This window comes from Protopterus annectens, chromosome 6.part1, assembly GCF_019279795.1.
Source record: "Protopterus annectens isolate FY-2018-M chromosome 6.part1, PAN1.0, whole genome shotgun sequence".
NCBI lineage: Eukaryota > Metazoa > Chordata > Ceratodontiformes > Protopteridae > Protopterus > Protopterus annectens.
The window spans coordinates 436,359,630-436,374,028 of NC_056738.1; the positions used below are offsets into that span (position 1 = coordinate 436,359,630).

Genomic DNA, 14,399 nt, shown 5'->3' on the forward strand with positions numbered 1-14,399 from the left:
GAATATGTCTGAGTCAGGTACTCTGTAGTATCTGTCTGGTTTGGCTGAAGCAGGAGGTAGAGAGTCTGGATTTAAACTAGACTCCAAGTAGACATCATCCACAATATCTAAAACAGGAGGGATAGCAAGAGGTCTGTGCTGGGGTAATAAAAGGAACTCTCGGAGCCTTTTCTTAGAATCTGAGTAATCCTGGCCTTCCCAGTGGAAATGTTCCCTCATGGTATGTAATGTTTCCCCAAAGGAGCAGTCTTCAGGGGGAGATGCTGAGGAAATACAGTCTTCAGCATCAGAATCCTCATAAGGTGGAAAAGTGTAATCCTGTTCCTCAGAAGAGTCTGACGAGAGAGAAACCTGGTCAGAGGATGCATAATCCTCCTCTTGTCTTGGTCTTTTATCAGGAGGGGGATGGAAACCCCTGACAAGGGTAATTAAATCTTCAGCCATCTTAAGCATCTGTTTCTTAGGCATGGGGCCTTGACCTGTAGACTGATGAACAGTTTTCTTAGGCTTTAAAGGAGTTTTAAGCTTAGCATAAAATTTAACGGTGAGTGTAGTCGGTCTGAAGACACCTTCTGCAACCGAAGGTGTTTCCTCTGCACCGGTGTCAATTCTACTCCGGTGTTGGTAGATGGCTGCTTCGGCCTAGTAGACTCCGTTTGGGAGTCGGCAGCTGCCTGGGGTTCCAGCTCTGCGGTCGTCAGGGGCTGCGTAGGTGCCTCACTGAAAAACGGAGAACCGGCGACAGGCCCAGCTGAGGCCTCGGGGTCTGGCTTATTCCTAGGCTGCCCTGTCCTTATACTTGCGTTTTTTATGAATTGCGGTCGTCGGCTGCTCCAACGGCATGATATAATTAAATTTCCTACCAAAATAATGCCGTGCGAAGTCAAAACGGCGTTTGATAGTGCGTTTATTAAACCTAGTGCAAAACCGACAACCTGTGACGTCGTGGTCTGGGCCTAGGCAAGGAATACCATAGGAATGGAAGTCCTTATGAGGTATTTGCTTCCCACAAGAAATGCAATTGTTAACTTTTTCTGACATCGGACTGAGGCAAGAAAATGTTCCCCAATGGGGTACTTAGCTTTAATGAAGACTTCGGACTGAAATTCAAAATCGAAAATCTCAGGAGTCTGCCGACCGGCACTTGCGAACTGCTTCTGCTTCGGGCACCGCGCGGCAAGAAAGACTGAAAAAAATGGCGCTGGATGCCTCTTATATAACCCTGGCGCACTGACGTCAGGGAAGAAGCGACAGCAACCGACGCCGGACCAAGACTTTGGAATTCGGGCCGGCTGCGGGACCACCTGACGGCAGGATAACCCAAGTGTGATGACTGCAGCAGGGTAACACGATGAACATCAGTGGTACCAAAGTCAGCTCTGCTCCTGGAGACCATATCTAGCTTGTAATGAGAAATAAAGGTATGAGGATTTGCCCAAGTAGCAGCTGCACAGATAGAATCCATGGGCAACCTAGATTGGAAGGCTATAGAGGTGGTCAAAGCCCTTTTGGTAATAATGTGAGACAACCACCTGGATAAGGTCACTTTGGAAACTGGGAGACCTTGTTTGCCTAGGGCGTAGGAAAGGAATAGTTGGCCCGACTTCCTTATATCCTTAGTCCTATGCAAGTAAAAACGCAACTGTCTATGAACATCCAATTGGTATAATTTGTATTCTGCCTTGTTGGTGTTGTTAGGGAAAAACACAGGAAGGTCTATAGATTGGTTTAAATTGTTTTCTGAGCAGACTTTCAGAAGGAATGAATGATTAGTCCTCAGAGCAACTCTGTCCTTATGAAAAACTAAGTATGGAGGACGAACACATAGTGCCTGAAGTTCAGAGACGTGTCTGGCTGAAGTAATAGCTATCAGAAAAAGTGTTTTCCAAGATAGAAACTTAATGGAGCAGGATGCTGCAGGTTCAAAGGGGGGCATAATTAAGGAGGTTAATACCAAATTAAGGTCCCAAGGAGGAGGGGGATCTCTCACTGGAGGTGTAAGGAGAGTAGTCCCTCTTAAAAAGGCTTTACAGAGCTTATGAGACATAATGTTTGAATTAGACAACCCAACATGAAAGTTAGAAATGGCTGCCAATTAAACCCTGATTGTAGCAGAAGTGGACCCAGAATGAAAAATTTGTGCTAGGAACTCCAAAATTTCGTGGACTGGGGCTGAAAAAGGATCTCCGTTCCTAGCCTCTGCCCAACAAGAAAAACACTTCCATTTGCTAGCATAAGTCTTTCTAGTTGTGGACTTGTAAGAGGAGACAATAATCTCACGCACGGCCGGGGAAATGCTGGGAAGCCTGGCTAAGGTTGGAAGTGGAGCAACCAAGCTGTGAGCTGGAGTGTTTGGAGGGATTGATGCAGCCCGCCTGATTGATGAATCAGTAGGTCTGGAATCAGATCCAGAGTCCAGGGCTGATCGAGAAGGGAATGGTGCAGGAACGGAAACCATATCTGTCGAGGCCAGTAGGGGGCAGTGAGGATCATTTTGCAACCCAACGATAATGCTTTCTGTATGAGTTTTGGTATCAGGGGAAATGGAGGGAAGGCATAAAGAAGTCCTTGAGGCCAATCGTGGACTAGAGCGTCTCTGGGTGTGTGACCTGGAAGTGGAAGAAGAGAGAAGTAGTTGCTGCATTTGCTTTTGAAGGGGGTGGCAAAAAGATCGCAGCAAGGCTGTTCCCATTTGCGGAAGATCAGATCCGCAACTACCTGATTCAGAGACCACTCGTGAGGCATAAGAATAGCTCTGCTGAACCTGTCCACTATGACGTTGAACCTCCCAGGGATGTGTGTCGCAATCAGAAATCGCCCACTGCCAGAGTCTGAGTGCTTCTCGACATAGGGGGTAGGACTTGGTTCCACCCTGCTTGCTGATGTACCACACCAGTAACATGTTGTCCGTTTGAATTGCAATGGTCCCAGAAGGAAGAGAGTCTTGAACTTGCAATGCTAGTAGCACAGCTCTCATTTCTAGGACGTTTATATGCAGGTGGTACTCGTGAGGCTGCCAAGTGCCTTGGACTGTCTTGCCCTGATAATGCCCCCCCCCCATCAGGGAGGCATCTGTGGTCACTGTGGCTACCGGAGGGGGCTGAATGAAGGGTCTGCCCTGAGTCACTAGTGGGGAGACTATCCACCAGGAAAGGTGCCTTTTGCATGCTCCTGTAATCATGCTCGTGTGAGACATGGCCAGCTGTTGGAAAGATCACTGTGTGAACAGAAGCCACTAAAGGATCCTCATGTGAAAGTGGGCCAGTGGGATTAGAAGAATGGCTGCTGCCATGGAACCCAGAGTTTGAAGGACGAACCTGACCTGGATTCTTTTGCTCTGCATCAGAATTTGTACTTCTGACGAACTGTAGACACCCTTTCCGGCGGTAGCCTTGCAGACATGTTCCTTGTGTCTAAGTCTGCACCTATGTAGGTGATAGATTGACAGGGCAACAAGGTCAGATTTTTCGAAGTTTATTGTAATGCCTAACTGGGAGCAGATAGTGATTGTGTAGTCCCTGGTTTGAAGAAGTTGATGCCTGGTAGTAGCAGTGAGGAGCCAGTCGTCTAGATATGGAATCACCTGGAATCCTTGACGTTTCAGGTGAGCCATGACCACTGCCATACATCTGGTGAACACCCTGGGGGCTCTGGTGAGACCAAAGGGCAGAGCTCTGAACTGGTAATGACTGGCTCCCAGCCGGAAGCGAAGGAATCTACTGGAGCGCCTGTCCATTTTGATGTGGTAGTATGCATCCTGAAGATCTATGGAGCACATCCAATTGTCCTGACCCAGAAAGGGTAGAATGGACTGTAGCGTGACCATCCGAAACTTTGTTCTTTGAACCGACTTGTTTAGTCTGCTGAGATCTAGAATCGGTCTTCAGTCCCCTGTCTTTTTTGGTACCAAAAAGAACCTTGAGTAAGTTCTGGATCCATGTTGGTCTGCCGGGACTTCCTGGATGACTCTTGTTTCTAGCAGTCTTGAAACTTCTATGACTGCTTGGTCCCTCAGATTGGGTGGAACATCTGAATTACTCGATGGTAAGGGGGGTTGAGAGAAGGGAATTTTGTAACCTCCGGATATAACTGACCATAACCATCTGTATTGTGTTAAATTTAGGCAGGCTTTTGGGTACAGTGAAAGTCTTCCCCTGACTGCCTCCAGAGGCGGGCAGCCGGGCAACCCTTCAGGGATGCTGAAAGGGCTTCTCAGAGAAGGATTCTCTGTTGCCCTGGTTCTGCGGACCCCCACTGTCACGAGGGCGACGTCTATTGTTATTTCCCCCTCTGCCCCTGGAGGAAAATTCACTACGTGTGTCAGGCGAGGCTCCCTGGGATTGATTTTCGGAACCACATTTTACCACTCTTCTGACCCTTGGGGTATGGTTTGGAAGGAGTGGAAAAACAGACTCCCACGGCAGAGAGAGTCTTGCCTTCTTGTTCAGACCTAGTCAAAGTGTCTTTCACCTGTGGTCCAAAAAGAAAGGAACCATCAAAGGGGATGTTGGTGAATGATACTCTAAAGGGTTCCGCAAAGTTACACAGCCGCATCCATGCATGTCTCCTAAGGGCCACGCCCGTACCTGCAGCTCTACTCGCACCATCGGCTGCATAAGAGATGATCCTCATGGAGGAGTTGACTGGAGAATTAAGGGTCGCCAGCTGGGAAGCCACTATAGCTTGAGCCCCCTCAGCTGATGGATCTTGAAGGGTATCTCCGAGCTCTTTAAGGAGATCCCTCTGAAGCCGGGTAAAATGGCATAAGTAGTTCAGTGACCTCATAGAAAAGGTCGCTGAAACAAACATTCGCTTCCCATATCTGTCCATGGTCCTAGACTCCTTGTTAGGAGGATGGACAGATGAAGAGGTTTCCGCTAACTCTTTTTTTGATGGCTGCTGCTACCACCATGGCATCAAGAGGAACACCTTTGGTAAGGAACTGCTTATCATAGGGTGCTGTGATGAACTTACCAGGTTTCCTCGGAGTTGGTTCCACTGTATCCGGGGCTGACCAAGCCTTTCGAGCCACCACGGACATAAGTGGATTGAAAGGTGGAGAAACCCAGGAGGTGGAAGGTCAGAACAGAACGCATCCAGGAATACAGACTCATCCTCGGTACGGGCTAGGGGATTCCAGTTCCCCCTCTGCTTAAGCATTTCGAGGATGTCTTAAAAGGAAACATCTTCAGAGGGGGATCTCGGGGACCCTTCCGAATCATCTAAGTCTGTATCTGAAGTGACAGACTCAGGGGAGTCAATGTGCTTCCTCTTGAACTTCTTCTTACGAGGGGGCTCCTCTGAATGTTCAGGGGAGGCCTCGGAAGAAGAGGAAACACCCAATGGGGTGCCCTGGATCCCTGGTTCCCCACGCTTGGGGTCTGGAGGAGGAGCAGATGTTGGCACAGGTACTACAGGGGATGGAGCCGGTGGGGCTGATAGTGGAGCTGACTCAGTGGCCAGTGCACTCCTCATGACACTGAAGGCATCCCTGCCACGATGCAGAGAAGGCTCCGGTTCCGAGGAAATCGGAATCCTTCTCTGCACCGAGGGAGACGGCTCCGAGGCCAATGTAGGAGCAGAGCTCACCTGCACCGAAGCTCCGAGAGGGAGAACGGGGTTGGACAAGGGTCTGATGCCACTCGCCCCCTCGAAGTCGACGAGAGAGCCCTGGCGCCCAGATCCTTCGACGGGCGGCACCATCGAGGAAATCGGAGCCAACAATGGAACCAAAGGAGATAAAGTTATCTGTGCCGACGGTTCCACTACTCGAATCCCAACGAACTCCGGCTCCGAGCTCAATGGAATCGGAGGAGGAACATCGATAGAAGTGGACGGAGTCGACACCTGTTGAGGAGGGCTGGACAACATTTTTGCAAGTGCCTGCGACTTTAGCAACCTACTGACCACTCTCTCCACATCGTGATCAGAGAGCCTAGAGGATCGAGAGGAGTGAGAAGATCTGTGACTGCGCTCACTTTGCAGCTGGGGTTGACCAAGGAGCCGAATGTATTGATTCTAGAGAAGGGGACCTCAGCCTCTTGTGGTTCCGCGAAGGCACCGAAGTTTCTGATGGAGCTGACGGGGAGATAGTCTTATCGGTTCCGGCTGGAACCGAAGTAGCAGGTAAAGACTGAACCAAAGACGGCTCCGAACTTGGAGCCGATGATTTGGTAGATTTAGGGGATTTCACAGGCTGAGTCTTGGCCGGTGAATCCGGGGGCTTTAAAAGGCCCCTAAGAATAAGCTTATTCTTATGCTCCTGCACAACTCTTGGACTAAATGTATGGCAGATAGAACAAGAGTCCTGCAGGTGCACAGCACCTAAACAATAGATGCAAGAAGTGTGCCCATCTGTCAGCAACATTTTCTGACAGCATGAGTCACACTTCTTGAACCCAGACACCTTGGATTCTTTGGACATCCTGTAACAGAAAAATACAATAGCTACCAAAAAAGAGAAAAACATAGTACAGTACAGACTAAAGCTAAAGTTATTTATTTATTTATTTATTTTTTAAATAGGAAACCACTAACTCAAACGGCTAGCCTATAAAGAAGATAGAAGGAAAGCCTCTAACTTAAACGGCTAACCTGACAGGAATACGAAAAAAGGGGAGGAGGGGGAGAACTCTCTAAATTAAACGAGTTCTAAAGGGACGGGAAGGAATCTACAAATACACAGTTAGCTAACACAACAAATATAAGACTAAAACTAACAGAACCCCCTAGGAAAAGAATTATTTCTAGTAAAAAAGTTCTATAAAGAAACTTTATACGAGCCTGAGCCAGAAAAACGACACCTCGCAGCTGAAGCGGCAAATGAGATCTGGGTAGCTAGCGCTAGGCATCATGGGATAAGGGGTAGCCTCGAGCCAGTAAACAGCTGTCGAGCTATAGAAGATGGCCGAGTCGGAGCCGAGAATCGGCTCCGATCCCAACCAGCAAGAACGAAGGCGAGGTAGACAACTTAACATCATATGTTCATAGTTACTTGTTTCTTCCTCATCATACCTCCAACATTTGCTATCTACATAATGAAAATTTCTTTAAAGTCTGTTTGGGATACAAAAATATCTATGAAAACACAACCAAGAAGAAAAAAGAAAAACTTTCTGGATTTTGTAGCATATGTCCTCCCATTGTCCCCTGTATGTTGCTTTCACACTCACAACCTTTTCAAGCTTCGCTAACCTCCTTTGACTGACTCATAGTTATCATGCAATAAGTTATCTGTCCTACTAAGCATCCCTTTTTAACAGCAGCTTCTGTTCTAAATTCAACTAAAAACTCTGCAAGAGTCCAGTCTTTCTCTTATAATTCCCCTGTACCTTTCTCTTTGCCTATACTCTGCTATCAGTCCTGGTACAGAAGAGTCTGTAGCCTGTAGTCCAAACAACTTCTTGGCCTCATCCCACTTTATTACCTTTCTCTCTCTCTAATTAGTTGCTCCAAATATCTTGGTTCCTCTGACAGTTTTCTTCAGTAAAATCTAGCCTTCTCTTGCCTATTTTCTGTACCCCTACTTCCAGTCACAACTATTGTCAAAATCTCCTTTCTCTATTCTTATGTTGGCTTAGTTCTTCGAATACTTTCTGCTATTTTATGAATATAACAATTCTTTTTTCATTTCTCCAAATATTTTGGGTTTCCTATACCAAGACAGGAATGGACACCATTCCTAAGTCAAACTACAATTAAAGTTCATGAAATTAAAATTGTTTCAGTCTTTGATGTCATCCAAAATGCTCTTCACAGCACCTGCAATGTGCAGAGTAATGACTCCTAAAATTTGTACGGAGATACATGTATTGGTAACATATCTAAATACAATTGTAGATTCTTTTTAACAAGACCTGTTGCTCCTACTAGTATTGGCACTGTCTGGGCGTCTTTCTTCTACATTGCTCTTGTTTCTGCCTGCAAATCTTGATATTTTATGACTTTGTGTCTCTCTGTACACAAGACACTGTAGTTACTGGGTGTAGCGATTTCAATGATCAATGCTACTTTTGTCTTCTTTTCATGGACCACTATATCTGGTTTTCTCGCATCAATCTTTTGAACTGTTAGCAATGGGTGATCCCATGTGTTGTACAATTCATCATTTTCTATGATGCTTTGTGACTCATGTTTCCAGTGTTTTCCAGCAACTTCAGTACCATAATGTTTGCACAATCCCCTGTGCAACACTCTTGCAACATTACTGTGCCTTTCAATATACAATCCTTCTGCATTAGTATGTCACAACCAACAACAAGGTGTGCAACTGTTTTCAATTCTATTTTACAAAACCTACATTTGTCTGTTTCTCCCACATGTTCAATGGACTTTGTAACCAGCATGTACATAGCCCATTATATTGGGCCGCCAATATTAACCTTTCATCTTTTGGTTTGAATTTGCCTCTCCTTAATCATTCCTGCATTCGATCCTGATCAACATGAGGTACTTGCAACTATATTTATCTATTTTCTACACTTCTTGCCCTATCATCTGATCCTTCACCTTATATTCTTTTTGTTTTTTAGCACATTCAATTGCTGCCTGATTTTTTTTTATCTACTTCTGGTTTGATTTCCATTCCTGCTTGACACCGATATGCTTCTGCTAGACTAAGCAGGGAAATCATCTTAGACTTATTCTCCTCATGTTTCAAAACTTTCACTACGTTTGGGTCTTGTGAGGTCAGCAGATGTGTGTACAGTCCCACAATTGCAGATCTATACATGTAATAAAGTACAAGGAGGCCCATAAACACACATGAGCACTTGGATACACTTTTAATGCAGAAAACAATTGGTGTTAACAGTCTGTTCCTGGTACGAGATCCGTGTTAGTTATCATGTCAGAATTAATAACATTAATAGTGTTCATTATGACTTATTTTAGAAATAACAATGATGTTGACTGACTGCTAACATTTAAAGGAACAGGTTGCCAGCTTCCTAGGGTCCATAATATTGCACATTTTAATGCTGATACAGATGAATTCAGCCAAATACCCAATACCTGTACTCAAAGCAGAGACAAAAGCACACAGGACACTCCTGCAATCAAGGAAAGCCAGGTACAATTAATATCCCAAACACTGGCAAACCACCCAGAACACGTGTGTTGGGAAGGCATTTAGGAACTACCACTAGGTAGCTTTCCTCTTTCTTACTGGGTGAGGAAGAGTTCTTGCTTTGCCTGTTAATCCCGCCACACAAAGGCCATGGTTCTTGCAACAGAAGACAATTCCACTGATTGATAGTGACAGATATCAAATGTGGGGCATATGAATGGAAGCTACTTTAAGTCTCACACTGAATATAAGGAGGAGTTGTTGCAAATGAGATTACATTCTGGGGTATCTCAAGGTTTAAACGAATACATATATATTAACTGCATTTTAAAAATGCAGGGTGCCAGACTATTTTTTGTTCGGTACCTGTTTTTATGTGTTTTATACATTTTATTTGGTGTACACTTTTAAGTTTTAGTCACATAATTTCTTGGGCACATGACTTTGTTCACATGGTTTACGTGGTTATTTAAAGGTTTGTGCAGTACTGTGTGTGTATTCTGAAGAAGTCTCTAACAAAAGTGTTATGAAAATGCTCAATTTCACTGAAAGACATTTGGTCAGAATTCTTTTCTTTTACAATTCTCACACTGATGTCATAACATGTCACGCATGCACACACACAAAATCAACTCAATAATGTGATACCATTAAAAATATCTACCTACCAGCCTTTGTGCACACATGAAGTGAGAAAGGGATCAGTGACTGACTACTCTCTCTCTCTCTCACTCCTGAGGTTAGCAGGGAAGAGGGTCAAACAGTGCTATTGAGATATGCAACTGTCATTCTCAAATCTCAGGCCAGCTATCATCATATTATTGATGATATCAGAAGCTGAATACCATCATAAAGCCCAGTGATATCAAAAGCTGAATACCATCATAAAGCCCAGTGCAGGACAATCTAGATAAACTCACAAGACCGCTGATTTGCACCACTATATCTCCCACCTTCTGGCTATAGAAGTATAATTTCTTATCTTTCTGTTAAGAAAAACAATTGAGCATGTTACACTTGTCATCTAGTCAACAATTTATGTAGCACTCACCAAATAAATCTGCAAAAGGGTCTCTTCCCCCAAAGAACTCTCTGAAGACTTCATCTGGACTGCGGAATGTGAACACGAAGCCTGGGAATTCTGCATTGGGACCTGCTGCACCATTACAACCTGGAAAAAAAAATAATAATAGGCAGTTAAACAAGTGTATGCAAATACCACCAGACAGTGATCTCCGAAATAAACTCACTGGTACTTAAGTCTTGAGTCTCACATAACTGTTTATTGCTTTCTTTTATTACTGCCACTGTTGTTCTCACTCTTCAGTTTTTCTTAGCCATCCTTCCTAATTATGTCATTCTCCCTTTCAAGAAATGAAGTCAGAGGAAAGCCAGCAAGTTACTACATTTCCATAGGTATTAATGCTGCTAAATGAATTGCCAGAAGGTAGTATTTTTAGAAGCAGGACACGTCCCACTCAGCCATAACCTCCCATACAGAAAATTCAATGAGCGATCACCGAGAATGCAACTAACCAGGAGGCAGGATCTCTCCTATTTCAGAGACCCTCCTGGCATGGGCAGTCCAGGATCTAGCTAGATGGGACTTGCAGGTAGATAATTTGGTTAGCAGAGATGGCTTGATGGTTAGCCACCATGAAGATGAAAAATGTACTCAAAAAAGTGTAAGGTGGGATACTAAGCTGTGAAATTCATGCATTCAGAAAGTATAGTTGTGTACAATCTTGCCATAACTTTAGATGTCCTTCTCTTCTATATGCTGCTGAATCCATAGCATGAGGGAGTCTGCCTCTGGTTGACTCGTATGTCTGGCCATTCTACAAAAGATAAATGCTACTGCAAAGGTACATGTGATGGCCCCCCATCACTCAGCGAACATCGGCCATAAACGGACATCTGCTATAAAGCAGACATCAGCACGCACCTACCGCCGGGAACCAGCGACTATGGACTGGGTACTCAGGAGTCAGGCAAGCGTCAGGGGGACGATAGGGCAGGAAACTAGACAGCAGCATATAGAAGAGAAGGACATCTAAAGTTATGGTAAGATTTTACACAACAATACTATGTCCTTCTATTCATATGCTGCTGTATCCATAACATGAGGGAGAATGCAAAAGCACATGCTATTGATGATAGGGAGGGGGAACAGAGACCTGCTCTGCACCTGGAAAAGATATCCAACTTGTAGTGTATGGTGAAGGTGTGAAGAGATGACCATGTAGCTGGTTCTAAAATGGGAGCTGTATCTAAACCCTTATAGAAGGCCCCAGAGGAGGACACTGCCCTAGTAGAATGTGCCTTCACTGGGAACGGCAGCCTTTTGCCATGGGCTGCGTTATAAAAGGAAATAGTTTTATAGATCCAGGAGGAAATGGTTTGCTTGGAAACAGGGTGTCCCAGGGCTCTTGGGTGATAGGAGACAAAGACTTATGAATGGATTTGGTTTTGGCCAAATAGTATCTGAGTTGTTTATGTACACCCAGGGAGTGGAGGATCTTTTTGTTGTAGGTCTACGGTGAAGGCAGAAAGGTAGGAAGACTGATGGCCTGATTAAGGGAAGTTCTTTAACTACCTTGGGCATGAGGGATGAGTCAGTATGTAGGTAAACCCTGTCCGTGTGGAAAACCGTAAAGGGGGAGAGGCTGTGAGGGCTTGCAGTTCAGAGACCCTTCTGGCTGAAGTAATGGCCACCAAAAGAAATGTTTTCCATGTGCAGTGTTGAAGAGTGCAGTCCTTAGCTGGTTCAAAGGGTGGTAAGGTCAGCTTTTCCAATACAAAATTAAGGTCCCAAGGAGAGGGAATAGGCTTTCTTAGCAGTCTAATATGTAGTACCCCTTTTAAAAAGAGCTTGACTTCTAGTCTGGAAGCCAAAGGTGGGGAGAGAGGCAAACATGCTGAGATGACAAATAGGTGTGCCTTAATGGAAGAATATGACAAGTCAGTGTTCATCGGTTCACACACGTAAGACAGAACCACTGGAGGCTCTACAGCCAGTGGTTGAAGTTGTTTTAGACAGCAAACAGAAAACCTTTTCTACTTGGATAGATAGGATTTTCTGGTAGTCTGTTTTCTGGTCTCCTGCAGAAACTGAAGCAAGTCCTTGGTATAAAGGTGTTGAAAGGGAATCAACGCCCTATCGCCCACAGTGTAAGATTCAGGGTGGGTATTTGGGGGTGTATGAGAGCTCCCTTCTCCTGTGTGAGTAGGTCCATCCTGAAGTGTAACCTGTGGTGGTTGCCCTTGGCTAGATGATATAGAAGGGGAAACCAGTACTGGCTTGGCCAAAAGAGGGTCACGAGCAAGATTTGAGGTTGCTATCTGAATCTTCAGCAGAACGTTTTGTATGAGAGGAAAGGGGGGGGGGTGCATAAGCAAACATTCCCTTCCATGGGAAGGAAAAAGCATCCACCCTTCCATGTCCCAAGGGTGAATATCTTGGTGCAGTAAGTTGGAAGTTGTCTGTTCACGGGGGAGGCAAACAGGTGTACCTGAGGTATACCCCATCAATGGACCAGGTTCCAGGAACACATCCCTGTTTAACATTCATTTGTGGGATGGAGTCATGGACCTGCTTAAAGCATCTGCCATCAAATTCTCAGCAGAAGGTATGTAGACGGCTAGAAGGGATACTTGTACTTGTCTCTGTTGGGCTATCTCCCACACCTGCAGAGCTAATGTGCATAGGTGGTAGGACTTTGTCCCACCCTGGTTTGTTGATGTACCACAGTAAGGTGGTGGTGTCTGTGTACCATCTCAGCACTCCTAGGAGGATTTGAGCCTTGAAGATTTGGTGAGCAAATATCAAGGCTCTCATCTCCTTGATGTTGATATGCTCCCTCTATTGGGGAAAGGTCCATGTGTCTCTCACTCTCCAGTCTCCTAAGGTTGCCCCCCAACCAGAGTCTGAAGCATGTGTGTACAGATCATGATTGGACGGAAGGGGTTGTAGGGGGAGACCTGGATTGGCATAAATCTGGGCAATCCACCACTTTAGCTCCCTGGATAGGCAGGGAAGAGGGGGCACCATAAACTCCAGAGGATGCAGGTGTTGTTTCCAGTACCAATGAAGTTTCCGCATGTGTAACCTTCCTAGGGGTACCATGGGAATGGTGGAGGCCATGAATCCCAGGAGCCTCTTAAACTCCCTGGCTGACAGGGTTTGGAGAGAAAGAATTCCAAGGAAATAAGAGGTGAGGGACAGAATCTTGTCTGGAGGAAGATAGGCCATCATTTGTCCTGTGAAAATCCTGCATCCTAAGAACACATGATCCTGGAAGGGAATCAGAGAAGATTTTTGAAGGTTTACAGTAAACCCAGGCATCTCAGAAGGGAGATGGTGTAGCCCAGGTGCTGCTGGACCATCTGCGGGGACAATGCCTGGATGAGAATATTGTCCAGATAAGGAAAGAGTTGGATCCCCTGTGTTCTGGAAAAGGCAATGACTGGGGCTAGACACTTTGTGAACACTCTTGGGAGCCACAAAGAGACCAAATGACAAAGCACAGAACTGAAAATGCACAGAACCCACTGAAAAGCAAAGGAATTTCCTGAAGAGTGGATGGATTGGTATGTGCAGGTAGACATCTTTTATATCTAAGGACACCATGTAGGCCTGAGGAAGGATCAGTGGAAGGAGAGTAGAAAGGGTCAGTATCCGAAAGGAGGGGACCTTGAGAAAGGTATTCAGATGGGACAGATCCAAGATTGGTCTCCAGGGACCTTCTTTCCTGGGGGCCAGGAACATTCTGGAATAGAAACCTTTCCCTCTTAATGCTAGGGATACTTCTTGGATAGTACCTTGTGAGAAGTGTAGGGTATGCAGGACTGGAGGGAAGTAAACCATTTGGTCTCAAGGTGGTTCAGGAATGGCTTTGAAGGTTGGTCTTGATTCCCCCACCATGAAATAACCCTCCTGTATGATTGAGAGGACCCAAGAGTCCTGGGTAATCTGTTTCCAAGCAGGGAAGGACAGGGAGAGATGCAGAGAGAGAGGGGTAAGCTGGGCTTTGAGCCTGGCAGTCACAGACTACTAGGTTTGGCCTGAAAAGGCTGTTTTTGAGCTGAAGTAGAGGGAGAAGACCTGGAAGGGATCTGCTTCCTGGAATTTTTTTCCCTCTGGGGGACATATATCTAGAAGGCCTTCTCACAAAGGTTTTTCTTGCTGGGTAATTCCTACAAAAGCGAGGAACTGGGGACACGAATATGTGCCTTAGGTCCTGAAGTTCTTTGTCCTTTGCCTGAAGGGCCTTAAAGAGTTCAGCAGCAGCTGAACCACACAAAGCTTTGTTATCGAAGGGTGTGTTCATCA

The 14,399-nt window shown here is 45.5% G+C and overlaps 1 protein-coding gene across 4 annotated transcripts in view; it reads right to left on the bottom strand.

Annotated features, from left to right (window-relative positions):
• Nucleotides 1–14,399, bottom strand: part of DNAJB2 (DnaJ heat shock protein family (Hsp40) member B2) — a 2,030,098-nt gene that overhangs the window by 1,115,847 nt on the left and 899,852 nt on the right. For all 4 annotated transcript variants that reach the window (XM_044075865.1, XM_044075867.1, XM_044075866.1 and 1 more), the window contains exon 5: nucleotides 10,119–10,238. In XM_044075865.1, the coding sequence (XP_043931800.1) occupies nucleotides 10,119–10,238 (120 nt within the window). The remainder of the gene's footprint in view (nucleotides 1–10,118; nucleotides 10,239–14,399) is intronic.